The following is a 27,206-nucleotide window of genomic DNA, read 5'->3' on the forward strand; positions in this document are numbered from 1 at the left end:
TATTTCAGCATGAGACAAATGCTTTTTTCCTTTGATTAGCCATACTAGCAGTGTGGATGGCAGTGCAGGTCAGTACATCATTTTGGTCCAGACTGAAATATCTAGTCAACAATTGGATTGATTGCTGTGAAATTTTATACATTTACATGGCCCTCAGAGGGTAAATCCTACTGACAGGCTGACATTTTATCGTTCACAGTCAATTACACCTACTAGATGGACTTTTTCCAATATGGTGCAGAAAATCTCATTCACCTTAGGATGAAATAATGATAACTTAGGCGAACCTCTAACTTTTTCATGACGCCATCATCAGGTTTCACTTTTTCCAACACTTTGGACTAAATACCTGCAAAACTAATATTTACATCATCCCTCAGCTGTACTTTGTCTTTAGTGCCAATAGCATACAAACACTCTCAACTAAGACAGCAAAACATTACCTGACACATTACGGACATTACTACCGAACATAAGCATGTTGTCAAAACAGCTGCAGAGAACTGCAAGTATGATGATAAAATATTTAATATTTATTCATTTAAAAACCATAATACTTTATCTTATTGATATCTCTTTGGAATAAATTCATACCAGACATTACAATATAATAAGCAGTGTCAGACTGGGGTAAGACAAATGCAGACAGGGTGTTGTGATGGAAGAAAGGATTGGTTCTTTAAGCCTTATTTTTCTACCACTACATAACTGCTGAGACAGCAGCAGTTTGAAATAACTTATGTATTCATCTGTATGTCAGCTTGATTGGAGACAGTGGACTGAAACCAGCATCTGTCATAATGATTGTAAATCAACTGACCCACAGCATCTGTTAATTTATGCTCGTTTGTGAGGTGTGTGTGTGTGTGTGTGTGTGTGTGTGTGTTCTACCAATCATATTGTTTATTACAGACACATCAGTCCAGGGCTTTTCAGTGTGACATTACATGTGGAAAAGAGGCTCTAACTATGAATACAAACTGATATTCAATAGTCTTCCATTAATAACATTGTGATGATAACATGCACAAACAATGATAGACAGATGACATGTAAATTAGAGTCCCGTTGACATTTCCACAATTCAAGCTTTACATTTTGTTCCATCAAGGAATGAATGGCCTATTTCATGAGTGAATCAGTGTTGTATTTCTATAGAGATGAGTCTATATTCAGGACCCAAGGGGACACATTTTACACACACACACACACACACACACACACACACACACACACACACACACACATATATATATATATATATATATATATATATATATGTAATGTGTCCCCTTGGGTCCTGAATTACAGAGACACTGAAGACCATTGTAAGGCTCATAGCACCACCTGCTGGAATTAAAGCTCTCCTTTGTTCAAGTGCATCTGTTGAAAAACTGCCATCAGACATAACATACAAATTAGCAAGGATTAAATCTCTCAGAGTCAGTGTCTTTTGTCATTCCTGATTCTTGTGTGTTGGTAAATATTTATTCAGAATCCAACAGTAACTGCCCGTTGTTTGACTGATATTTCAAAAAAAGAATTGCCATTAAAAGAAAGGATACGGAACGACTCTGATCCTGATTTAACCATTTTGTCAAAAAAAATAGTCTGAAAGTCATAAAATTAAAAAGTTGTGAGAACAGAGTATTGGATTACTTAAGGTATTTTTTAAAGTAATTTTGACTATATTATTTGTGATTGTATCTTCTTTTTTCCACTAACTTGAATAACGTTACATCCATTACAAATATAGGACATCACAAACATATCACTGTTGTGTTATAAAGCACTGCATATTCATTTCTTAATATGGAAATACATGTAATTATATATGTATATGTATGATGCACCATGTGCTCTGTCAGACTGTGCATATTTCAACATAACATGCCCAGCTGGTCAAAGCAGAGGTCTGACGTGTGGCTCTGAACTGGCTGCTTAAGATTAGAGAAAGCCTGTGTGCCGTGTGCACGTGCGTTTATGTGACGACAGGAAGTAGGCTCCGCCCATGTGTTTTGGTTCCGTTGTCACGCGACAGATATTAGACTGATAATTCTGGCCAAAATAAATTCTGAAATCACAGTGAATCACCCTTTTACTCTCGCTTTGTCTCATGGGCGAGTACAATTTATTCCATCTTCATTTTATTTGTTTTGACGTGCCCCCACTCAAATCACTTCTGAAGTACCGAGTATTATTCTGAACGCTCTAAGCGGAAGTTGTTTCTCCACAAGTCTTGATGACTTGACACTGACCGGGAATGAACCGACTCCCTCCTCCACGGTAATTGAAGATGGAATCGCCAGAAAGGCTGTCCGGTCAGGCAGTTGGTGTTGAGCAGGATGCTACACCGACCCCCGTGGATGTGGACACGGCAGTGTTGCTGCTGGGAGCCGGAGTGACAGCCGTTACACATCCGTTGCTATATGTGAAGCTGCTAATACAGGTAGCTAACGTAGCTAACTAGCTAACAGTAGCTAAAATAAAACACCGCCGCTCTGTTGTTTTCGACTCCTTCAGATGTCACCTCATGTTCCTGTGCTCTCGTTCAGCTTGGCACCAGTGGCAACCGGCCAGCTGGTCGTCACATCCACGGTCGTTCTTGCGCCCGGAGAATCCCACTGCAGTGTGTTGTTCTTCCGGTAACAGGGTTCAATGCAGTGGAGTTCAAAAATACAGGTTTTGACTTTTGGTATTCATCAAACATTCATGATAATTTCGGTGGATACTTTTTCTCAAATTACGCTCATAAATTTGCCACATGCAAATATGTCAAACGTTTTCTCAGTTTTGACCAAGAGTGAAATATGCTTTGGACTGCCCTTTCATTGCCCACTCAGTGACACAGTAAGAAATGATAATAAAACTCTGTTGAAGAAAAACAAATCAGAGTACATATGTGGGCATAATTGTTGTGTGTATGCTGGGGTGGATGAGGGAATGAGTGACAGACATCTAGTGGAAAATGGGAAATATAAGCTGTGGAACAGGGAAAACAGAAGGATTATGAGTAGTAGTACTTGGTTATTTGTAGTATTTTTTAAAAGTGTGAGTTTATGATCATCATGATCATGATTATGATCATATGAACAGTATCATCCAAGTTAATGACGACTGTGCTGTGTAACACCTGTGTGATGGTGTCAGCTGCGCTGGGTCCACTCTGAACACTGTTTTGGGACACTGTTTCTGGGTCATTACTTTAGCATGGTGTGTGGGCCAAGTCTGAGAGATTTTTTGTATTTAACTGGCATGCTCTGTGGCCATGGTGTTTGTGGTCATTATAATATTTGTTAGTATTATCATCATTCGCATGAAAAAGAGAAGCTGTGTTTAATCTCAGTCATCGTCATTTCCAGGTGGGACATGAACCTCTTCCCCCAACTGTGGGCACAACTATGTTTGGAAGAAGAGTCTTATACTTACCAGGCTTCTTCTCCTATGGTGAGTGAGGTGTGATTATTCTATGTCTTCTTATTTCACTGGACATAATTAAGAGCAGCCGACACAAGATGGATTTTTTTTTTCAGCACAGCACATTGTGAAAGTGGATGGAAAGAGGGGTCTCTTCCGCGGCCTCTCACCTCGTATTGTGTCCAGTGCCATCTCCACCATGGTCAGGAGCAAAGTTAAACAGGTAAACCCAGGACTAAGGAGACGAAGGGGGCTTTCACATCAGGGATCTGGGCCCAGATCTGAGTACACCTGACCTAAAGGTCCAGTTCATTTGATTAGTGTGAACACTGTGTACCATACCTGGGCATGGATTGACAAACTTGAGTATGGTTCATATATTCTCAGGTACAGTTTGGATTGGAGGCCTGTACTACAAAGCAGGATTTTGCGGTTAGCGAGGTAACTTCAGGTTTAACTCTTACGATGGTGGTTCACTTCTTATAGCCTCTGATTCTTTGTCTTAATTGGCACATCACAAACCAGCTAAGTGAAAACTGCTACCTACTTTATCGGAGTGTCTAGAAAAGCAAGTGTACTTGGGTACTGAACTACATTACTACTATTAATCAGATATTGATCATGATCACGATTTTGGTTGGTTTCCCACAATTAAACGAACACGATTGTTTGCAACATTTTAAATGCTCCACTGCTCCACAATGCACTTCTTAAACTTAACAGTCAGCCACTGCTGCTGCACTCACACCCTGCAATGGTAGTTCAGAGTAGACGAGTAGCAACAGAAAGCAGACGGGTAAAACAAAAATCTGATGTCTTCTGATCTGGAGAAGAACTTATCCCTTGAAATGGATCATCCTTCATGTTTGGAAGTGTTTTGGATTTAGGGCAAGTGGTGTTAAGGAAGACCAAGTCACATGCAGAGAGTGCATGAGACTTGTGTCTCCAACGCATCTAACCTTTTGTTCAACCATCTGAAAAAAAGAGGAATAACATCGCTAACATTATCTCACTGTATCCATGTTCTCGTTCAGTGTCAATTCATTCATAACAGCTACATTTTACAGCACATCACCGTAACCATCCAGCTCTCAAAGATGACTGAAATAATGCAGTCACATTTAATTTGGTCACAGATATGTGTCCAATAAACACTGAGTGAAAACAGTTCTGCTGTTTTAATTATGAGAAAAAGTTTTGGTGCAATTTTATTTACATTTTGCTTCTAGAGGACACACTGTGAATAAGGACCAGTCTTAAATTAGCAGGAGTATAGCACAACATGTGCTCTGTTTATTTAATGTTGAAAGTGCAAGAAAAATATTTTGCCCCTAAAATAAATGAATAAACATGACAAATAATAGTGATCTCAATACTGATCAAAATAATCATTTCATCATTTTGGTCATTATCGTACAGCCTTAAGAAACAGCTGAACCTGTTATAAAAATTGGATCATTGTTGCTAAGGCAGTGAAGTACCAGAGATTCGGTGTAATGACAATGAATATTCCAAATCTCTGCAAAAGCTACTCAAACAGCAGTCTTTGTATAGCAAAATCCTCTCTCTCTGGCTACTCTCTCTCTCTGGTCATCACAGAACTGGACTGGATTCTGATACGGTCCTGACACATCAGATTTACAACTTAAACTTTCTACACACAAGAAACTAAAGTAAAAAAAAAAAAGAAATTCATTAATTTATTTCAGCTCAGTGTGATAGTCTCTAATGTGTTTTACTGTGATTCAGAGTCACGTTCCTCTCCTTTTCCTGTTTTGTGTGGGTGTGTGATTAACAGAATAAATACCATTGGGTAAAAAGATGTTTTAAAGAACTGAAAGGTATAGGTATTGTGAATGGTTCTCCAAGTAACTTATTTAACTTATTTATTCAGCAGGTAGAGCTTCTATCCATGAAAGATGAACTGCAGACTTCACTCAGGAAAGTGGTCAAAGAGGTGAGAGGTCAGCTGCTCCTGAATAACAAAACAGTGACATCTGTGGCAACATCCCTGATTACTGAAGTCATGTAGTTGCAATGTCTCGTTATACTTACTACCTACTCTCTGGTATTTAAATCTTCTTGAAATGAACCTTTTTAACTGGTTCTTGAACAGGTCCCATATAAAGGTTTAAGACTATTAGAGTATGGAAAACTGTCAAGCTCACATCATCACAGTTAGTTTTGTGGTTTGGTCATTTTGAGACTTTACAGCCTGCCACACTGTTGCTCCTGACATTTTGTGTGTGAAATCAGGGTCTTACCGATAGAAGCACTGAATCATCAACTTTGAGGGGGCAGCCTGAATTTATTGCTTTATTTTGAACTCAATCTTTTCAGCCTTCTGTCTCTTCAAATTGTTTCCTCTCTCCAGACCACACACGAAATGATCATCCAGTGCCTGTCCAGAGTAGCCACTCATCCTTTTCATGGTATGTCCTCATTCAGGGTGTTAGAGTTTTTTCCACCAAAGTGTCTTTGGTCACATGTGTGTGTTTTGGAAGCTCATGTATAATCTGCAAAAGCAATGGCTCTACTGGTGGTGGGGTCGATTCTTAGATGCATCGTGATGTGGACGTGGACGCCTCTGAATTGATTTTCCAAGTGTTAATTGTTAAAGGAACGCTAACGCGGGGGTTAACAACCTGGAGCCAAACGTGGCTCTAAAGCGGGCTGACAGTGGCAGCACCCCAGCAGGAGAAACACTCTGTGGTGCAGTAGGATTTCATAAGTGAACTATGAACAAGAGGCCAGTTTTATATCTACAGTGTTTCCTCTGTATACATCTGTAGCAGCGACCAGCTAAGGGAAAATTATTGTTATTTAAGTTATTATTCTTACTGCAGTGTTATGAAGTGGAGACAGTGATACCCAGTTGATGTGAGAGGGAGAGAGAAAGAAGAGAAAAGGTGAGAGGAAGGTAGATTTAACTATGACTAAGTTAGATCTGAGAATAACTTGTGTAATAATCTCCTGGCACAAATCCCAAATCCAGTAAAGTTGTTACTGGCTGTGTCTGTCTCTACCAGGCTTCTGTGCTATGTTACACACTTTGGAACCAAGATACAACGTCCCACCTCAAAGACATTTTACTAACACTGCGATCAGCGACACTCTGTAACGAGACCAAAATCAAAGTCATGGATTCAGTGAAGAAAGCATTTTAATGTTATTGTGGATCATTACAAGTACTCTGCTTTGAAAGTACCAAGTAGTCACACAGTGAGAATAAAAGATGCATCAAGATGCATAGATAATCGCAGCCCTCTGAACTGTGATCGAACAGAATCATGAGATGCCTAGAGGTTCCCAGCTCTAGGCTCAACCATAACTAAGGCTGCATAATTTATATTTTTATTATTGATTACTGAAGTTATGATAATAATATTTTTTTCAGTTCATCTTGTCTGTAAAATGTCTGACTACTGTGCGAAATGTCCGTCACAAATTCTGAGGTGATGTCTTCAAATGTTCTGATTTTTCCAACTAAGACGGGAAGATATTCAATTTGGCCATGACAGAAAACAGAGAAAACCCTTACATTGGAAAGCTACAATCAGTAAAGCTTTGAGATTTTTTGTGGATAAATGAGTTAAAGGATTACGCCATTCATTTTTTGCTGCCTGTAGCTTATGCTGTTGTCATATGTTGTAAGTCGTATGTATTGGCTGAGTGCCTGTTTTGTTTTCCTTTGGCAGTTATGTCAGTGCGTTGTATGGCCCAATTTGTCGGCAGAGAGGTCAAGTTCGGGTAAGACTTGGTATAATCCTGCAGATATGCTACGATATTTGGACTCCACCACTGTTGAAAACTATTACATACAGAGGTAATTACAGAACACATTGAATGGCTGTTGCAGAAGAAATGCTGATGTTAATGGTATCAAAAAGATTTACTATTGTCTTTAATAGTATAATCCTATAAACTGTACACAAGTCTGCATGACATTAGGAATGCTTGAGTAAACAAAAAGGAAAGCTGTAAAAAAACACAGAATGTTTGAGGTCATTTAGTTTATTGTTCAACTGTAAAATGTCCTGCTAACTACATAACTTGGCCATGACAACACTGCTGTAGTGATTAGTGCATAACCCCACCTACTTCACGCCAAAGTGAAAATGTCCAGTCATGTAGGAACGTTTAAAACATTTTTAGACTTTTACACTGTGAACTCTCTGATGATGTTAATGGAGTGTGTCACATTTGCAGAGGGATATTCAGTTGTGTGATGAAGATTTTTAAGGAGGAAGGAGTTGCTGGATTTTATGTGTGAGTCATATTATAATTTCACTGTTCATTGGTGACAGTCTTACCACATATTTGTCTAGATCTTTGTCTAAACCAGTCTGAGCAGTGTTTTGTGTGTTTGCAGTGGTCTCATACCCCATGTGCTGGGAGAGGTACTCTTCCTTTGGTGTTGTAACCTTCTGGCTCACTTTATTAATACCTACGCTGTAGATGAAAGCGTAAGTCCATCCCCGTCACACCAGCTATTACATGAGACTCTTTCTACTCTCTTTCCTTTAGTTTAACCAGTTAGTTTTCACTTACTGCCTGTACAATGCAAAGCCAGCACACTTTCACCTCTCTCTTTGTATCCTGTTGCAGTTCAGCCAGGCGGCAGCAGTAAGAAGCTACACTAAGTTTGTGATGGGCGTAAGTTCAACATTCAGACTGTTATTTAAAATATTTCCCCTGTGTAACATTACTTCAGAATAATGCAGTTTGTTTTTTCTCCAGATTGCAGTCAGCGTTCTGACATATCCATTCATGTTGGTGGCCGACCTTATGGCAGTCAACAACTGTGGGTGAGTTCATCTTTCAAATGTTACTATATCCACAAATAGTAATCTCAGGGCTCCAGATGAACTTTTTCCACTAGTAGTACTGGTGTCCCTTTTGATAATTGTAGGACCCAGCACACAACATAGGAGCATTTGACATTACACTCAACACATTTTTCCCATCTTAACTATATTACTGATAAATGCTTGGATAATAAATAGACACGTTGTTGTTTTATGTTGAGGTGGTATTAAAAACTACATGAATGATTTTCATTTCCAGTAAGGTTTTATTTTAACTTATCCAGACCCTTATCAGTCCAGCTCATTACTGGTTCTTTTTCATTACTAAATAACTTTTTTTTTTTACTTATCACATCACTCATCAAAAAGAGAAAAAAAATCACATCAGGATTAAAACTGATTTATATTTTGAATACATCTAAATACTGTTTCTAGAATAGCAGCAGTAATGTTCACAACAGCTAAGTCACTATAAACTAAATAACATCTCGCTGGAAAGAAATTTAAAATGTCAGTAAAATAAAAAAATATTCCTGACTCCCAAATACAGAGTAAAGTTTCTGAAGACTGAAGAAGACAGACATTGTCAGTATCAGTCCTTTCTCCTGTCCTCTGTCCTCCTCCCTCTGCTGCTTCTGTGATTAATTAGCCAACTTAGCCACAGAAACGGTTGCCCTCTGGAGCCCTGAATCAGTTTTTTGGGATGATTTATCTTCTGCAGGTACTCCTGGAGGGTAATTTAAGGCTGATTGAGTCACATTTAACATGAATACATTTGAATTTGCCTTTCTTGAGCTATCAAAATACATGAACAATCACTATTTTTAGGCCAAAATGTTATTCCTTGCATCCTGCAGAATGATTTGAACCAGCATTTAGACTTATACAGAAAATGTACTTGCAGAATTTCCTTTTGGGTGCCTACTCATAATCCTGGCTGTTCTACTGATGCTGCCCTGTCTGATTAGCTGTGCTTTGTGTTTTCAGTCTGGCTGCAGGTCTTCCTCCTCACTCTCCGATCTTTAAGTCCTGGTTGCACTGCTGGAATCACCTGAACCAAAAGGTATGCCCGGATCTTATCCTCATATTTGTGTCTGTTCTGACCATTCACTTAGACCATGAAGCAAGTTGAACTTAGTCTGGCTCTCTTGAGTTTACCTGCCTCATTGAGCCAACATTAATACTTCATTTCAGTTCTGTGCATACATTATCTAAAGGCACTTTACAAAGTAAGGTCAAGATCTTACAACATTATAGAGAAAAACTCAACAGTTCCCACCATGAGCAAACATTTAGCATTTAGCGACAGTGTAGAGTTAAACAGGAGGAAACTTCGGACAGAGCCACTGGCACTGGTCATAATGACAATAATAACATTGATATTTACATGTGTAATAACATTAGCAATGATAGCAATGATAGCAGCATTGAATTGGGAGGGCTGTTTCAGAAGTGCACCCCCATCATTTTCATAGAGTCCCTTAATTTGAACAGCTGTGTTTGACATACTCATATTTTGCATTGGAATTGTCAGTAATCAGTATTCCAAACACTTCAAGTCAGTACGTCCCCCTTCCTGTCAGGGCCACCTCTTCAGAGGATCCAGCTTCTTTTTCCGCCGATTGCCTGTGACCTCCCTGCCTGTCATCGAGGACTGACATCGTCATCATCACTTGCTGGGATGATCTTTCTCCTTCCTCGCAGAAACATTTTCCGAAGGCACGTTCCCCACCCCAACTTGCCTGTCAGCCTCTGTTGCTGTCATCCAGATGTAGCAGTAGCAAAACACTCAACTCATGGAGTGCCAATGAACTTTCTGTTACAGGCGCTTAAGTTGGGTTCAGTGGGGTGAGGACAGAGGTTGTTCTAAACTACTGTGCAGTGTTTTGTTCTTGACTGTGGTGACCAAATGTGTCAATACACCACAGCTATGATTTCATTGCTTCCTCTCCATAGCAACATCTGCTGAGGCTCATGGGTACTACAGTAATTAATATTTGGATCAAAAACATGATTTGTATGGCCACTCTTATAATATCATATTGTTATAAACACTGTCATAAAACACTGTGTAACCATGAGTGTTACGCAGTAAGATGATCAGCTGATTCCAGAGCTGTGCAGGAGAGCTCATCTGTTTAGTGTCATTATGTAAATAGTGGTGGATATTTGTCAGACTGAAGCTCTGTCCGTCCTTCACACTATACATTAGATTATAAAGCTGCTGAGATATTTGATCAAATGTAGGCGATCACAAGCTACGCTGTCTCGCTGCTGACACACATTAGGTCAATAATGTCATTAATGATCATAATTCTGTATTGAAGATATGGCTGAAGTTAACCCATAAAAGACCAAACCAACCAATTCATTACCACTCACTTGTACATTACAGCTACCATTTTGAAAACATGTATGTGTCTCAGAGATGTGGCTGCATTTTGTTCAGTGGTCCAGGATGTCATAAGATGTATCAAGATCTGCTTAAGATGTATAATCCATCAGAGTCTGCACCGATGTTTGTCAGTTACACTAAAGGGAGATGATGTAACTTTTGCTTGGCAAAAAAGATAACAGAACATTGGATTTACTTCGCTTTTCAAGACAGTGCTGAGTGTGTCACTTTAAATACATCATCATTAGGTGACCTGACTGAGAGGGGGTGGAATAAGATGACAAGAGTCCCAACAGCTTAACCCAGGTGTGTGCACATTCGAGAGAGAAAAGAGTCTCTAGGCATGAGGTGCATCACTTCCTTTCTTCCAAATAGTTCAACTTTTATGAAGGTCATCAATGTCTGTGATTGGTTTTAGTGAATTATGTGCTTAAACTCATACTGCTTCAACACCCAGACACAAAATGCAAAAAGTGAAAATATATAATTTTTTAATCTCGTTTCTGCTCAGGATGAGAATGGATATCTGTGAAATGAAATAGAATCTCTAAGAAAGGACTGCACTGAGTTTAAGTTTCAGTTTTTTAGATACTGAGCAAACAGAACTTGATCTTCTCTTTCTCTGTGAAGATGTTTGTAATTACTGTTGGCATCTATATATATTTATATATAAAAAATAAGATAGGAGCCAATAAAAGGCCAGTCAGCTTGTGTGCTGTTAACGATCACCTTGTTGTAACTGGTGATTTTGTGTTTGTCACCAAACTTCGAGGACTGATGCTTTCTCATCCTGAACAGGAAGGAATTCAAATTCATTTTTATATTCAGTGTGGTAAATATAGGGTTTGAATGCAATATGGGTTTAAGAACACTATTTCACTAGAATCAAGCCTTGTAATTGAAAACACAAGTATAGTTTATAAATTAATTTTTAAAGAGAAATATGTTATAATCTGAAACATGTGGTTTTAGTGTCCAGCTAATATCTCCTGTCTTTACCTAACCTCACTTAGAGCTTAGCTTATTTAGTTTAGAGTATTTCTTTCACACCCAACAGCCTACAAGAAACAATACTAGTGTCTGTTATTCTAACATTGATTCAAGTCCTGAATGGAGAGACTCCCTTGAGCCTTTTTCAAATCTGATTGAAAAAACATACTCTCAGGGAAAAAAGGATTCACATGGATATGATGGGCCTCATGTCTTCTCAAAGTGTGTTTCCTTCTTGTTTTACTTTATTGATAAAAGTAGCACAGCTGGAGAAGAGTCATAATGTTACAACATTAACACTGGCCACCATAAGCTACTTGTCATAGCAGACCAGGTCTACAGTAGCAAAACCTCTGAGTGTCTCCAACTGAGCACGTGTGTCCTGCTGCTGATAAATCAAACTACATTTCAGAGCAGAAAATCAGGTTGTGTCTTCTTTCAAAAAATCAGTCTCACTTTGAACCATCATTTAAAATACTAAGTTGGTTGGAAATACTTCCCCATACAACATCTTCACCCATCGCTCTAATAAACACCCAACAAGGATAGGGGTAGAGAATATCGACAGAAGAACATCGCATAACATGGATTCCATGTAAAAAAAAAAGAGAAAAAAAGTAAGTAAAGTGGTACCAATAATACAGCAGTAGTAATGATAATAATGATAATTAAAGTATTAACTGCTAACATAGCAATACAACTAATAGCAGTATAAGTAATTTCTAATTCTAGCAGCAGGTGTTGAGTGGAGTTGTAGGAGCAGCAGGAGACTTGTCATCACAGATCAGACTCTACAGCTCTACAGCTGAATCCATACTGATGGAGAGAGAGAGAGAGAGAGAGAGAGAGAGAGAGAAGCTCAGTGCATCATGGGAGATCTCCCAGCAGTCTAGGCCTATAGCAGCATAACTAAGGGATGGTTCAAGCCTGAGCCAACCCTAACTATAAGCTTTATCAAAGAGGAAAGTTTTAAGCCGACTCTTAAAGGTACAGAGGGTGTCTGCCTCCTGGACCCAAACTGGGAGAAGGTTCCACATACTATATATATATATATATATATATATATATATGTATGTATAGTATGTGTGTGGAAGTGCATGGAAAATCTCATGGCTGTTTGGTCTCACAGGAAATAGTAAAACTGTGTAACATGAGCTTTAAGTATGCAAATATATACACCAGTATCTTTCTCATATCTTCATTTTATACCCTGAAGTTTTGAGAATTTTCCTTTGATTTTGTGTTTTTTAAAATATATTTTTATGCAAAAAAAATATATATATATATTCCATGATGTGCAACCTGTGTTGCATTTAAATGTCTGCTTTGTTCTTGTTGAATGATGCATCTGTTCCTTGAAGGGACGGCCAATAACATGCTCATGCGACTGATGGTGGTCATATTTTGAGTGAAGTCCTCTGCCTGTCTGTTTGTGTTTTTATCCATGGAACTGTGTTGTGATTGTGACTCATTTGTCCTCCCTCAGTCGTTAGGAAAATAAAATCTTTCCTACTTCACAGTGTTTAATTCACGTTCACAATCTAAGCACCATTTTCAAAGGTTTCAAAAAATTTCTAAAGCTGTATTTATTGTAAGTAATAAGTTATTTAATGATTAATGGGATAAGAACACATTTTGCATTGCCAGGATGTGAAAAATGCCCTTGGCTGGTGTTAGTCCTCCAGCAGGAAACTTGTGGCACATTTTGGATGGCCTCTTAACTCATCATGAAATTCCTCCACTGGACTGTTTGACCACTAAATCTGTGCCAATATCTGTCTATTAACTAATTATTAAAAGCTACTTAAAGATGAACATTTGTTGTCTTGACGCAGGATATAATTACCAAAAAAGTGTGTACTTTACTTTGCCATAACAAAATGTTTTAATCAGTATCAGTGTTTTAGGTATTTCTAGGAAATAACCAAAACATCATTACCTTTACTTTTTAATGTAATGTAAAAATCATACACTTATTTATTATTTAATTAAACCAGGTAAAAGGTGACAAGAAAACCATTAAGATGGAGAAAAGTTATGTTATACGCTGTTTACACTACTACAGTTACAATTATCTTTATATATTATATTTAAAGGTTGTACCGAATGGCCTTATTAATAGTTAGAAAAATAATGTATTAGTGATTTGCAGACAAAACAGGTACCATTAAAGAAAACTTTAGGACTGTCTGTTTATTTCGCAGTAGTCTGATGACCAATTGTTTTCTCACTTGGTCAGAATAAATGTATCTGTACAAATATGAGATGGGATCCACTCTAGTGAGTGTTTAGCAAAGTGCAGTTCAAAATTCAAGTTTTTTTCAGGTTATGATCATCAAAATGACACATCATTCAAATGCTTTCCTTTAAAATAAAATAAAATAATTATTTATAGTCTTGATTGTTTTAAATCAGGTCAAGTTTTAGCGAATCTCAAATTCTCATTGTGACCTGAGTCTGACTCAAGATCAAGTCTTAGGTTGGCAGCTTTGCTTTGGACTGTTCCTGGGTTAAAGAAACCCGCTCACTTGATGACCACGGATCAGATACGGAGCCACTTGTGTTTTGTTTGGTTGAGATAACCAGGCCTTAGTATAGTTTCACTCTCTCACACACACCTTGCTAGGTTTTCTTCGTTGTCTAGCCACATTTGTCTTAGGGATGCTACTTCAGTTGTATTTTGGTGCGGTTTGATTCAGGGTTTAATACTTCTACCCCTAGTCCAGCTCCTGAGTGGAGTCCTCCTTTAGTTATCTAGTTGTTTTACTTATTTCTTGTTGTATTCTGGCTGTGTATGCAGTACCTCTTGGTTCATTAAAAAGTTCATGATTTTGCTACAAACCTTTGACCACCCAGTTATTATGTTACTTCCCCTTCCCCCAGCCAGCCAGGGTTTTAACACCTTGCATCCTTCTCTAGGGGACAGATCACCTAAATCCTAATAAAGCCATTCATTCAAAACGTGAAAGAAAACACACCACACTAAGTGCAGAGTATTTCATTGTCAAATAGCATAAAAACAATACAACAGCCACACGCTACAAAGAGAACAGTGGTTTAAATAATGTACACCCACCTTCCCAAAACCCCTCATTTATGATTCTCAGATCACATAGGTGGTATATGATGACACAAGCACAGCATACAAACACATCTGTGCATCACTTAGAAAACAACATACAGACCTTCAAGCAGTCCAACATTGCATTGTTTTTAATGAGGATGATCAAATCCTCACCCACAATCTGAAATCTCTCTCTCTATTCCTCACTCACACACACACACACACACACACACACACACACACACATCATCACCATCATCAATAAAACCATGCCATGTGCTCTATTGCTTTAAACTGACTCATCTGCTGTTTGGGAAAAGCATGCTGAGCAGGAGATTTACAATATCAATTTGTTTAAAAAATGAACCCCTGCCAAAAAAAACCTCTGCTGTGTGCTTTTCTAAAATATGTTACCATGTGCTGAGCTTCATCTACACACTACCTGAATACACCAAGTTTTAACAGGCAATAAGAAAAAACTTTCAGACTCAACTGTTGTATATGGAAGCTCATTCCTGCCAAGAAAAGAGGGGGAAAAAGATGAAATGTTAGGAATGACAAAAACTTGAAGACATAAGAGAACCAAATTTCTATTATCAAAATTGAATCATATCTAAAATTAATGTCAATCCTAACATGGTTTTAGTCAAAATTCTGGCTTGCTAAACTTTTTTATGAGCAGAGAAAACTTTGATGTGTGTCATTAATTATGACCTGCCTATTCAAAATTTATTCAATTCAACTCATTTTTATTTAGCACTACATCATAAAAGAAGTTATTTCTGTTTTGGGCACATAGAGCAGGTCTAGACTGTACTCTTTATGATAACAGTACATGACAAAAGTCTAAATTTTGAGATTTACTAAGTCAAAGTTATGATACATACTACAGAACTGTATTTATTCATGTAAGTTTATTTTGACTAAGTAAGTCAAACCTGTGAGTGTAGGTCATAATTTCACCTGATAAATCTTTGTCAAAACTCAAACTCACTAAATCTAAATTCTGAAATGTATGATGCCAATGATAAATACATTTTTAAAAACTTTTACCATTCCAACCATACATTTTTTTCTGTGCCAGGGCTAAGATGGGAAAAAATAAAAAAGGGCTACATTCACACAAACAGCATTTTGGAATAACTGTGGCAAAAACCTCTTTCTCCATAACTTCATAAGACTTCATTTACATTCATTTTATATGACAGCATTTTGGATATTGTGTTCACTGGAAAATGTTTAGCCCTGTGCTTCAAGATTTACAAGCAACTCCACAATGGATCTTGTTTGAAGGACAAGTATTGCTACATTGTGGAGTTACTCTTAACATGTTGAGTGAGTCTCTCTCTCACACACACACGCACACACACACAAAAATGCTATAGCCTCCCTCAAGCTGAAACCAGCTTCAAACATTGTGACCTCAAGAATATCACCATACTTACATATGAAAATATATTTTAAAAATTCAACCAAACCCATCTAATGTCTTGTGAATGCAGCACTCGAAGCAGCGGTGATGAATTAAACAAGAAACTGTAACAGAACTGAAACTAAGGGCAGGGGGCAGGGCACTGACAGGGCCGAGTTTGACACCATTTACAACCACAGCTTTATCTCCAGGATCATGTGTGGCTATTTGTTATGAAACCATTATTTATTCCCACAAGCCTATATATGTCTGAGATTTCATTCAGACTCAAACTGAAATTTAACCAACTCAGCTGCATCTTTTCAAGGGTAAATCACACAACAGACTCAATGTTTTTTTATTATTAGGAACAATTTTCTACAGAAAGTTCCTAGTTTTTCTGCTGGATTACCCAAACTACAACAAAACAGTGGGAGGCTGATTACCATTGAGCTGAATGTGTTTAACAGCTGCTACATCTACATCAATAGTATTAGTTTAAGTTTGAATGGGAAGATGTATTTATCAATTACATGTTTGTGGCATTAAAATGGTCAAATCAAGACATCGGTGGGATACTGGTGACTTCAGCTATGAGATACCACCCTCTCTGCCCCTGTTAAACCCACGCATGAACATATATTTTATTTTTCAGCCTAATAAGGCCCCCCACCCCATCCAAACATAAACTAATGAGCTGTAGGCCTGACTATACTGGAATTGGATCAAACCTTACATAATATGCGAAAGATAACTGAGCACAAGTGGGTCATTACGAAAATGTAACAAGTCCTTTTTGTTTGTTCCACAAAATGCATCACTCAAATATTCCTGCTTGCAAGTATCGGTCTATGAAAGGACGACTCTAAGTTCCAAGATGTGACAGAGAAATAAAACAGAAACACCACAAAGCTCACAGTCTTTGGTTAGGTCATCTCAAGAAGCCAGCAGCACTTCAGAGAAGCCGCATAGTGAGCTCTTTTAGAAAACAAGATACATTTGGACAGAATCCCTGAAGAGCACCTGATTCACTTCAAGTGACAACTTAATGCAATGTCTGAGTTGATAAGTCAACATAAAAGTGTAAATGGAGTGGATGTCCTGGTCTTGAAGGAGAGGAATCCATGGTAGGTCCAACACACTGGTGCTGGTTTCTAGAGAGGGAATGTAAATGATGCTGGTATCAGGAGTGAAGACATCCCACAGCATCCACTGGTTGAAAAGGCAAATGGAGAGAATGACTTTAATCCCAGTTCAGTTTTCATGAATGAGCAGGAAGCAGAAAGGTACCCTCAGAAGCATTAGAGAATGTGAAGACCTGCAGAAATGAAGGCAGCGGTTCCTACGGTGGAAAGCAATGGGTGAAATTGAGCCCCTTTATTATTTGTAAAGTCCTGTGTGACAAGAATCCTCATCAGTCAGGTAACATGGAGATCAGGCAGTGTTCTCCTTTCAGGGCTGAAGTTCTGCAGGGGTTTGAACAACTCATTCACTTTTCATGGTTTGAAAAAGCCAGTCTGAAGGAGCTCATCTCTTCCCTGACTTCATGTAGGACGGTATAGCTCCTCTGGCAGTCAGGCCTTCAAATCGTTTGTAGGTGTAGTTGATGAAGACCCAGTCCTTGTTCTTCAGGTCGGCTTCAGTCTGGTTGGACACCTGAGTAGCTGGAGGAGGAGGACAGGAAGATGAAGAAAGATGCTTTTTAAGCATTTCAAAGCAGAGCCACAAAATATGAAATGTGTTGATCAAAAACAGGTAGAGTACTTGTTGGTGTGAGGATATCTGAATCAGGGAACTCATCAAAGTTGGAGGTGTCGTCGATGCTTTTGATCTCTATAGGAATGGCTGCAGGTCTCTCTCTGAAGAACAGATGAGTGAAGTTAGAGAAAAGATTTGTAAAGCTATTGCTCTCGATAAATGGAAACCGTTAAACTAGTTGACTAAACAAATGCGTGGTCTGTACCAGGGCTCACCAGAGGGGTGTTGAAGAGAGGGCTTGAATGAGCTTCTTAACTGAATTACAGTTTAGCTGAAGCTACTCATCTACAGTCTGATCAATTGCAGAGACACAAATCTACAGAGACTTCTCATTTTGTAAAGCTAATCTATTACAATGAATTGAGTATCAACAACCTTGGGACACTACCAGTTACATCCCAACCAAGGCACAACACAAAGACACATCTGCACACAAACACAATTACAGACTGTCCAAAATCTGAAATATCAATCATCTACGACCCAGGAAAGATTTCAAATGTCTCAATGTAGTAACTGTCCTATAGTGTAAGTATATGATTATCAGTCCTTACCTGATATGGTCGTAGTCCACCCCCTCAAAGAAAGGATTGGACTTGATCTCCTCCACACCTGTAGCCCCAATCCTGTGCTCCTCCTCACAGCAGAACCTGCTCAACACAACATGTGTTCACTTAATATCAAACACATACAGCAACTCAGTACAAACCATTTTAGGTGTTAAGTGCTATTAGATAACTTTGACCTGTTCTAAACATATTGCATCTATTATCAATATACAAGCACAAACACTGATATCAATGACTAGCTGCTAAAACAACTACTAGGGTACATGTGAGAGCATCCTAGTTTCCTAGAGGAAGATCAACAGAGGTGTGTTCCTGCCTGAGGATGAGGTCTTTGGCCTTCTCTGATATAGGAACTTCTGGAGGAAAGGTGAGCGTCTCTCGCCAGTTCATTACTTTCCTGTACGTCTCCTGAGGCGTCTCTGAGCAGAACGGAGGATAACCTGCAGTGACAGCGAGGACAACAGAGACCAACCGTCATTTACACCACATCTGGTCTGGCCTGGTCTGTAGCCCCTGAAGGTAAATGAGGTGGATACTGTTCCTTTGTGTCTCTGAGACATTACCTATCAGCATCTCATACATGATCACACCCAGACTCCACCAGTCACAGAGCTTGTTGTATCCATTTTGCATGAAGACCTCTGGAGCGATGTAGTCTGGGGTTCCCACTGTGGAGAATGCCTAACAGGCAGAAGGAGGAGTGGGGAACAATACAAAGCAAATTAGAAACTCTTTGTGTGACTATAAAACACACACAAGTAAAAACTACAATGGGACATATTTTCAGTTATAATGAAATCCAAAAAAAAAACAACAAAACTTCAATCATTTTGAATATTGCTCCACATTGGATATTGCATCCCTAAAACATTTTAATAAGCTTCTTACTATGAACAATGAGGTTTTAAATGAACACACTAGTTTCTGCCCTAGTTCATACAGTTGTGGTTATTTCACATGAGACATTTCTGGATTTCTCTGTGCTCCTCTCACAGGTTTGAAGTGGGTGATGTCACATAGATCTACAAAACAACTGGGATTTAGCACCACTTCAATCAATCTGAAGACAATTGTGGACTTGTTTGCTGATGTTTCCAGGTCATGGTCAATCACATCTGATCAGACCACACCAGTCCAGATGCCCTGTTCAATAATACCTGACGTGAACATGCATCTTGGTTGATTTGATCACAAATGGACAGCTTTAAGTACATCAGTTAACACCTGGCATTAGAATGTATCTCAATTTACCATCAGAAATAAATACATCATTTCAAAGAGCAAATGCAGTATTTTTTTTTCCTTTTCCTCCCTGTCCTCACTCTAGAGAGATCTCTGACTGAACTGAGCTGCAGGAACTGGATCTGCCCCTACTACTCAACATTCATCCTTATTATTAATTCAGTCAGAGGTTTCCTTTTTTTAAAAAAGGAGTGTTTCCTCTCCACTGTCGCCAAGTGCTTTTTCATCAACTCTTGGGTTTCCTAATATTAATATTTTAAGGTCGTAACCTCATTTTGTAAAGTGCCTTGAGATAATATATGAATTGACACAACAAAAATCAAACAGAACTAAATTTTAGTCTGCTAGAAATTAAAAGACGAAGAAATCAAAACAATACAAACTTGGGTGATCTGGTTTGTCTGGAACACAAAACAGACCAAGATGAGACGTCATGGACAAAGCTGGCCTGATGACTATGAATGAGTACATACCTACATGTAAGCAAAGGAAGTAAGTGAAGTGTCCTCACTGAAGGATGCCAATTGAGTAGGCAGACCTTCAATGTAGCCCAGGACACATTAGTGTACACACTGCTAAAATAATGAGGCCATTAGCAGCCTAGATCTCCTTCCAATGCCGTCTGAGCGATGCATTCACACCTGTACTTAGAGCTGTCCTGATTTAAATTGTGTCGTATGTATTCATGTATTCGATACATAATATTCATGAACGTGGATGAAAAACCATCTCTTACGTTATATGACAAAGTCCTGTCTAAGTGTAATCACAGCTCTGTTCAGACCTACCAGCTGCCTCCTGTTCCTCTTCCACGTCTCTGCTTTCCTCTTGGAGTTCATGTTCTGGAAGGCTGTGGAGACAGGACACTCAGTATTACAAACCTCAACCCTACTGATGCATTCAACACCTATATATCTCATACAGGCAAACATGTTAACCACTTAACAGTGTGACAGGGATCAATTAAGTACAGTATGAGAATATCCCAATGACAGATTGGTGTTTTACCAAAGTGTGTCATTAAGCATGAATTTTAAAAAAAACTGGCTGAGGTTGCATGCACACTTGGGTTGAAATAAATGGAAAAGGTTGCCTGACTTTGCTTACTGAGGTCACTGGGAAGGCTGTGGTTCAGATTTTTGTAGAACTCAGTACGGTGAGCCCTCTTCAGCCCAGTGCATAGACCAAAGTCAGACAGTTTCACGTGACCCTGGAAACACAAACAACAATATTATTACTACAGCACAAACTCATGTTCAAATACTATGAGCCCATACTCAAGTTCAAAATTTCAGTGCTGATACCTCAGGCTCCAATGTCATCATAGAGACAGGATATGGAGTGAATTAAACTATAGTAATGTTCAAGGTATGCCACATATGCAGTCTGGGGAAGGTAAGAGGAGGGGCTGTGTCTAGCTCCTGTGTAGTGTAGGAGTCACAAGTGATGCTTTTCATCTAGTGTTAGTATTCTAACAGGGACATCACTGTTTTGTTTGTGTGCCCTTTCCTGCTTTCTCAAAGGCCCTGCTCATACCAGGCATTTAAGATCACAAGTGGACAGCTCTAAGCACAGGTGTGAATGCAACCAAAACACACTGAGGATGCAGTGACTACATTCAAAGATGGTCTGGACTGCATATGGCCACAATCTTTTAGCAGTGTGTATGTGAATGCATCCCAGGTCACACTGAAGGACCGCCTACTCATCTGACATCCTCTGATGTACATACTCACTTGCCTGGAACATGTAGAAGAATAGACCAAGTCTGTACTATTTTGATTTCTTCTTCTTTTAATTTTGAGCAGACTAAGTGGGAAATGCATAGCTGCCTCTCACCAGTTAAAAACAATGCATTTGATGTAGGAATGATGTATCTGTTTATTTGCATTTACAGCAGGGCAGTGAGATCCAGTCATGCATTCTCATGCCACACGTGAACTGACATACTTAGCTGTCCACTCAATCCAAAATTCTTTATGTACTAATTACTAATTATGTACTAATCTAAGGATGAGAATGAAAATATATGAATCCAAAATGTATTTATTCTAACAATAAATGGTATAGAACATTCCCATAATGAACCATAGAACAACTCTCACAGAACAAACAGTAGCACCATGTTCTCTTGCCTTCTCTGCAGTAACTTTACATCAGTCATTCTGCTGCCTGTGCTGATTTTTCAAATGCTGATACACTGAGGGGGAATGACAGGAGACTGACAGGTACAGAGAGCCAGTAGAGACAGACACAGCTGATTAAAACTACAGGATTCCTTCTGGTAGAAAATACAAAATATGGAAACAGTGCAGACAAAGTTGGCATCTTGGTCACAGCTCAGTTATCTCTCTTACCAGCCTCCTGCAGTGCCCTGTGTGAGAACTGTGAAGCAGCTAAACACAAGCGTAACAATGTGTCCACTGACTGACTGTTAAATAATCACAGTCTTTGCGGTTTGCAAATTGTATTACTTCAAATTGCAATTGCGGTTCAATTTTGATAAATCGTTCAGCCCTACTCGCAAGGTTGAGAAACTGTTCTATAGCTAGTCTAATAAAAACTGAAAATGGATACACCATTGTGATGGAGAAGGTTTTTAAAAATGACTTACCCTGGAGTCCAACAGCAGGTTGTCTGGTTTGATGTCTCGGTGGATGAAGCCCAACTGGTGGATGGAGTCGATGGCCAGCACAGTCTCTGCTATGTAGAACTGAGTGGCCTCCTCTGTCAGAGTGTCCTTCTTCATCAGCAGGGTCATCATGTCTCCTGCAGCACAACAACACAGACCACAGTAAGGGTCACAGTCAGTACAGATAGAGAAACCATTCTTACTCAAACATTATGGAACTATTTTAGAAGTGAAACTATTTTGTGGTGTCAGAACGCCTGACGTTCCTGTTTCCTCACAGTATTGTGTTGTAGGATTAGAGGATCATACCTCCAGGCAGGAACTCCATGATGAGGTAGAGGTTCATCTTGTCCTGGAAGCTGTAGAACATTTTGACCACCCACAGGCTGTCTGCCTCTACCAGAATATCTCGCTCAGCACGGATATGACCAACCTAACAAACAGACAGGGGCACACACCAACACACATGGGTTCAAAGATGGCCAGCAGAAGCAACGGCAACATTCCAGTGTGTGTATTTTGCTGCCTCACCTGTTCTTTCTCCAGCATGTCAGCTTTGCGCAGGATCTTCATGGCATACACGATGACCAGTGTCTTTCTTCTGCACCAGACGAACCTGGAGGCAAAACACAACAAAGATCATACCAACCTGACACTTTAAAATAGTACTGAAATACAGTCATATCAAATATAAGAAAAGTCCATGTGCAGCTTTCTGCAGGTGTGCCAATTATCAAGATGCCGTAATGTTTGACTGAATTGAGAACCTGCACTCTTAAGATCACAACTGCACACTGGAATACCGTTTCAAGTTTAATGTAAAAGGTTTTTACCTCTCCAAAAGCTCCTCGGCCAATCACCTTCAGGGACTCAAAGTCCTCCAGACCCAGTCGAGTACGTTTCAGACGCAGAAACTCTGTCTCTTTCCTTGCATGCTGAGAACGCCGGATACGTTTCTGCAGAGCACAAAGCCCGTTTTTCAACAGAATTCTGTGCACACTTGAAACCTAAGATCATCCAAAACTGTATATTTTCAAAGCAACAGCTAAAATTCACTACTTTACAGTCTCTCTAGGATTGTAAGATCTAGTCAAAAACAGGAAGTTTTCCAATGACTGGTGTTTCTGCTATAAAGAAATTATTTCAGAATACTGTTACAAGCCCAGTTTCAACTAAATCAGTACAGCAGAATTTCCTTGTAGACGTTATTGTCTCTGGGATATTATTTCCCCCAAAAAGGCTATCTTCTCAGGCTGTGTTTTTCCCCTGACAAACTTCAAAGAGTCACACTCCATTAAGTGCATCAAACTGAGTGGATAGGTACATGATGGATCATGATAATCAAATCTACCAATCAAATACTTCCTTGAGAAACAGAAAAAGAGTTCAGAAATTCGGCCAATCTGAACAATGCTGTCACAGAACTGAAAACAACCTCAGTTACTGACTTCTCCCATACTGCTACAGAGTATGCTGGGAAAACACAACAGATGTGTGTTTGTCACTTACCTCTTCATCAGCTAAGCCTTCCTGATCCATCACTTTCTCCAGCTTCTGCTGTCTGAAAAGACAATTTGACTATAACCATTGTTTTATAGCCACAAAGTAGTGTATGCATATCAGCTTTTTAAGCTACAGATCAATAAAAGGTATGAGATCAAATTGTGATTTTAAGATTTAAGTATTTTACTGCACCCAGCTGCATCCGTGTCTCAGCTTAGGCTTGCAGACTAGAACTGTATAACAGAGTACCTGTGTTACAACCTGAGGATTTATGGTTTGTAAGATGTAAATAGTGTGAATTCCTAATGTTCATATGTCAGAATTCCTCAGACCAACATATGTACAGAGCCATTACAGTCACATTATCATCATCAGGCGCTACACTAAAAAAGAAAAGAATAAAAAGAAGAACTCAGCCTCCATACTAAACCAATCACAACAGTGATGGGTACACTGATGCAACAACTGATTGTCACAACAGGAAGTGGCTGTTTCTCTACTAAATTCTCACATTCACCACAACTGACGAAAAACAAATAATATAAAAAATAGATGTTCATTTGTATGAGTGTGTGAATCAAGTAATAAGCAGAAAGCAGATGAAGTGGTCAGAAACTTGGATATTACCTCATCTCTCGCTCTTCGTGCTGGGCAATGAGGTTGCTGTAGAAGTTCTCCAGGGTCACTTTGGCCATGGTGACCCGCTCCTTGGTGTGGTTACTCATGGAGGAGCACGAGCTCTGGCCAGTCATCGCCATGCTTTATCTGAGAATACACAAAGAAGACAAAGTGAGTGGAGAGCATGTCTGCAGTACAATATACCATTTGTTGATGCAGACTACTGGAAATTAATGTACATTCAGACTACTGCCACACAGGCAAAACACAACACTGCATGACTGAGGACTAATAGGTTGGATTGAAGGGCTGAAGGAAGCAGCACAGTTGACTACAAAGTTTACTTTATGAAAATGCAATAAATAATGTGATGGCTGGCCCAGGAAAAAAAGAGGAAGGATAGCTGCTAGCTCTGCTGCCTGAACCAAGCAATGTTGATAACATTGTGACAGTGCACTTATGAAGACATGATGAGGAAATATGACTTTTGCAAGCAATGATGGTGGAGTCCTTCAGTGAACTAGATGAGTGTTTTGAAACAAGCTGAAGTCAAATATGGTGGACTGACAATGGTCAAAAAGAAAAAAATAAGAACATGAAGAATAATTGTACACCAGGTGCATTTGTACCTGCAGCCTGTACAGTTAATTCATTTTGCTTGTGAGAGAGCCATTTGCAAATATTTAGTCATCACAGAAACTGTAGTAAATCAGTTATATCATTGCAACCAGAGCTTTTACCCACTGTTAAACCAATTTGGATATTTTTTGCTGTTAATGTTAGAAAATGTAAGAACAGAACTGAGGAGCTAAAAGCATAATCATCGTGCAGAGAGATGAGTGTAACGAAAAATAGAAAAAATGCAGTTGACATTAATAAAAATCGCAAAATACAGCGAGGGAGACGGAAACTTCATTCATGAAGTTAGCACGTTTCCCTGGTTCAATAACAATAGTAAGTGACAGATTTATTACAGGGTTCATAATAAGGAGGGAAAAAAAGACCTGTGTTGTGTTGGACGTGTGCAGGTATGAGACACACGGATGCTGTGTTCATACAGACAGTTCTTCATGGAAACCATGGTGGTGTCATAGTTCTACTTTAGAGCTGGGGATATAGGCGGAAACGGAGAACAGGGGCCTCCCTAATGATGAAGTTTACAAGTGTACAGAATTTTAACGAGAGCTCATCGTCTTCCACAAAAGATAAACAAGATATATACAGCATTGGTAGCTGTTCAGAAAAGTTGAATGATGAAGTTTAGTTAGATTTGGTTTATTTCGCTTCTGAAAAGCAGACGCACCCAGCCAATGTCAACAACACGTAGTCTAAGAAGTTGATCGTTTCGGTTGCAACGTAGCCATTTCATGCCATTAGTTCCCCACGGAGCAAAGGATTATGAAGAGAGAACAATTTAACTCACCAATCTACGCACTTTAACGTAATCTTGGTTCAACTATAGCTGATGGTGGTCAATATGCTTAGTTTCCGTTAACCTCTAACCTAAAAAACACAAGCTTTAACTCGCTAACAGTAGTTAGCTTGCTAGTTAGCTATTAAAGTTCCTGGCTGCGTGAAGTCAGCAGAGAAAGTACGAACTACACCGGATAGTTCATTCAAAATAAAACTCTCCAGTTTTTCGGAAAGATCGTTTCAACTCCGATTCGTTGTTGTGAGTTTTACTTTGAAAGCTTTCATCGGAAAACCTGGATTTCCATTTTTACGAACTTGACAAACCGAAGTTACCCAAAAGCAAACAACGAAGGGAAAGTTAGCTAGTCAACGTTAGCTACTTATCTGCGAAAATACCTCGAGTTATTTGTTTTTGGAATACACCGGGAGAAGACGAGTACGTTGGCAGATCATTTAGTAGGATGATTATCTAAAGTAAACGCCCAACATGTTGTCTTTTAGTCCTTTTATTCAGTCTTTATTTTGACTTGGCCTTTGTTCCCTTACCTTGGTCGATGGTGTGATATCTGCCGTCTCTTCCTCTGCGTCACCATCAGCTAGAACTCAGCATGACACTTCACTGGCCGAACCCTCTTCTTCTTTCAGCTTTTACGGCACTCGGCCTCCAAACGCAGCATTACTGCCGCCTCCTGGATTCAAACTGCCCCAATCCCCAATGTCCGTTTCTTCTGTAGTCGTGCACATCACCTAGTGGCTGAAGAGCAGTGCCTGATTTAATTTGCCTAACCTCGTCTTTTGAAACCGTGGGTGATATTAAATGAGTTAATGTGATTGATATTATTATTATTATCTATCAAATGAATATGAGCTTTAATATCAATATAACTGTATTTCCGAGCTGTTATTTTAAAAAGCATTTGAACTTTACACCAAACAAAATAATGTTTTCATTCTTCAGTGAGTTAAAATCAGCGTTAACGTGAGCCACGTGTTTTAGAAATCTTAAAAACCTGATGATTCTTATATCCTGTCCAATTAGTCTGTATCATCTCGTAAATATGGACTTTTGTCTTCCGCTGCCGTTTTACCATCTTATGGCTCTTAAAACGGTATGTCACACTGCTCGACCTCTCATTGACACAATACTGACATATACCACTGCCGCTCATTATATACCGATGCTTTGCACGTTATGGACACCATAGATGACATTTCTGGTGATGGTGCACAGTGACGGAAATGACTTGTGGGACCACATCAGTCCCAAAGACAAAGCACAGCATTTACGTAGTGAAGCAGCCTCTTCGTGCCTGGGTCCCTCACATCTTAATCTGACCGTGCTTGTGAGATTAGTGACCATTATCAGTACACTCAAAAACAAACCAA

General features: G+C 39.1%; 2 protein-coding genes across 6 annotated transcripts; one reads left to right on the forward strand and one right to left on the reverse strand.

Annotated features, from left to right (window-relative positions):
* The first annotated feature begins 1,330 nt into the window (after window positions 1–1,330).
* On the forward strand, window positions 1,331–14,920 carry LOC108900513 (mitochondrial carrier homolog 1). Of its 5 annotated transcripts, none has more exons than XM_051071005.1 (12): window positions 1,331–2,449; window positions 3,363–3,447; window positions 3,534–3,640; window positions 5,315–5,374; window positions 5,792–5,849; window positions 7,116–7,167; window positions 7,627–7,686; window positions 7,790–7,883; window positions 8,026–8,073; window positions 8,158–8,225; window positions 9,213–9,288; window positions 9,785–14,920. In XM_051071005.1, exons 1-12 carry the CDS (start codon window positions 2,297–2,299, stop codon window positions 9,881–9,883), a joined length of 960 nt encoding a protein of 319 aa, XP_050926962.1. In that variant the 5' UTR covers window positions 1,331–2,296; the 3' UTR covers window positions 9,884–14,920. The 5 variants fall into 5 exon arrangements, with proteins under 5 accessions (XP_050926962.1, XP_050926961.1, XP_018557120.1 ...); XM_051071004.1 differs by having other exon boundaries at window positions 1,334–2,449; window positions 5,312–5,374; XM_018701604.2 differs by having other exon boundaries at window positions 1,337–2,449; window positions 9,809–14,920.
* On the reverse strand, window positions 14,593–26,526 carry LOC108900505 (serine/threonine-protein kinase 38-like). The gene is given in 15 exon segments (XM_018701592.1): window positions 14,593–17,749; window positions 17,850–17,944; window positions 18,398–18,493; window positions 18,729–18,852; window positions 18,976–19,093; window positions 20,443–20,504; window positions 20,762–20,864; window positions 22,269–22,423; window positions 22,596–22,719; window positions 22,818–22,868; window positions 22,870–22,902; window positions 23,120–23,242; window positions 23,796–23,847; window positions 24,417–24,554; window positions 26,367–26,526. Coding segments are annotated over 14 exon segments (1,404 nt in total). The 5' UTR covers window positions 24,548–24,554; window positions 26,367–26,526; the 3' UTR covers window positions 14,593–17,612.
* Between the last annotated feature and the right edge of the window lie 680 nt (window positions 26,527–27,206).

Source organism: Lates calcarifer, linkage group LG6 (assembly GCF_001640805.2).
Source record: "Lates calcarifer isolate ASB-BC8 linkage group LG6, TLL_Latcal_v3, whole genome shotgun sequence".
Lineage (NCBI taxonomy): Eukaryota > Metazoa > Chordata > Actinopteri > Centropomidae > Lates > Lates calcarifer.

Bases quoted from the DNA above. Each gene is read 5' to 3' on its own strand.
- LOC108900513 (XM_051071004.1), top strand. From the start codon at position 2,297: ATGGAATCGCCAGAAAGGCTGTCCGGTCAGGCAGTTGGTGTTGAGCAG. The intron at 7,168-7,626 runs GTAAGACTTGGT...TCACATTTGCAG, and splicing joins GGCAGAGAGGTCAAGTTCGG to AGGGATATTCAGTTGTGTGA. The intron at 9,289-9,784 runs GTATGCCCGGAT...AAACACTTCAAG, and splicing joins GGAATCACCTGAACCAAAAG to TCAGTACGTCCCCCTTCCTG.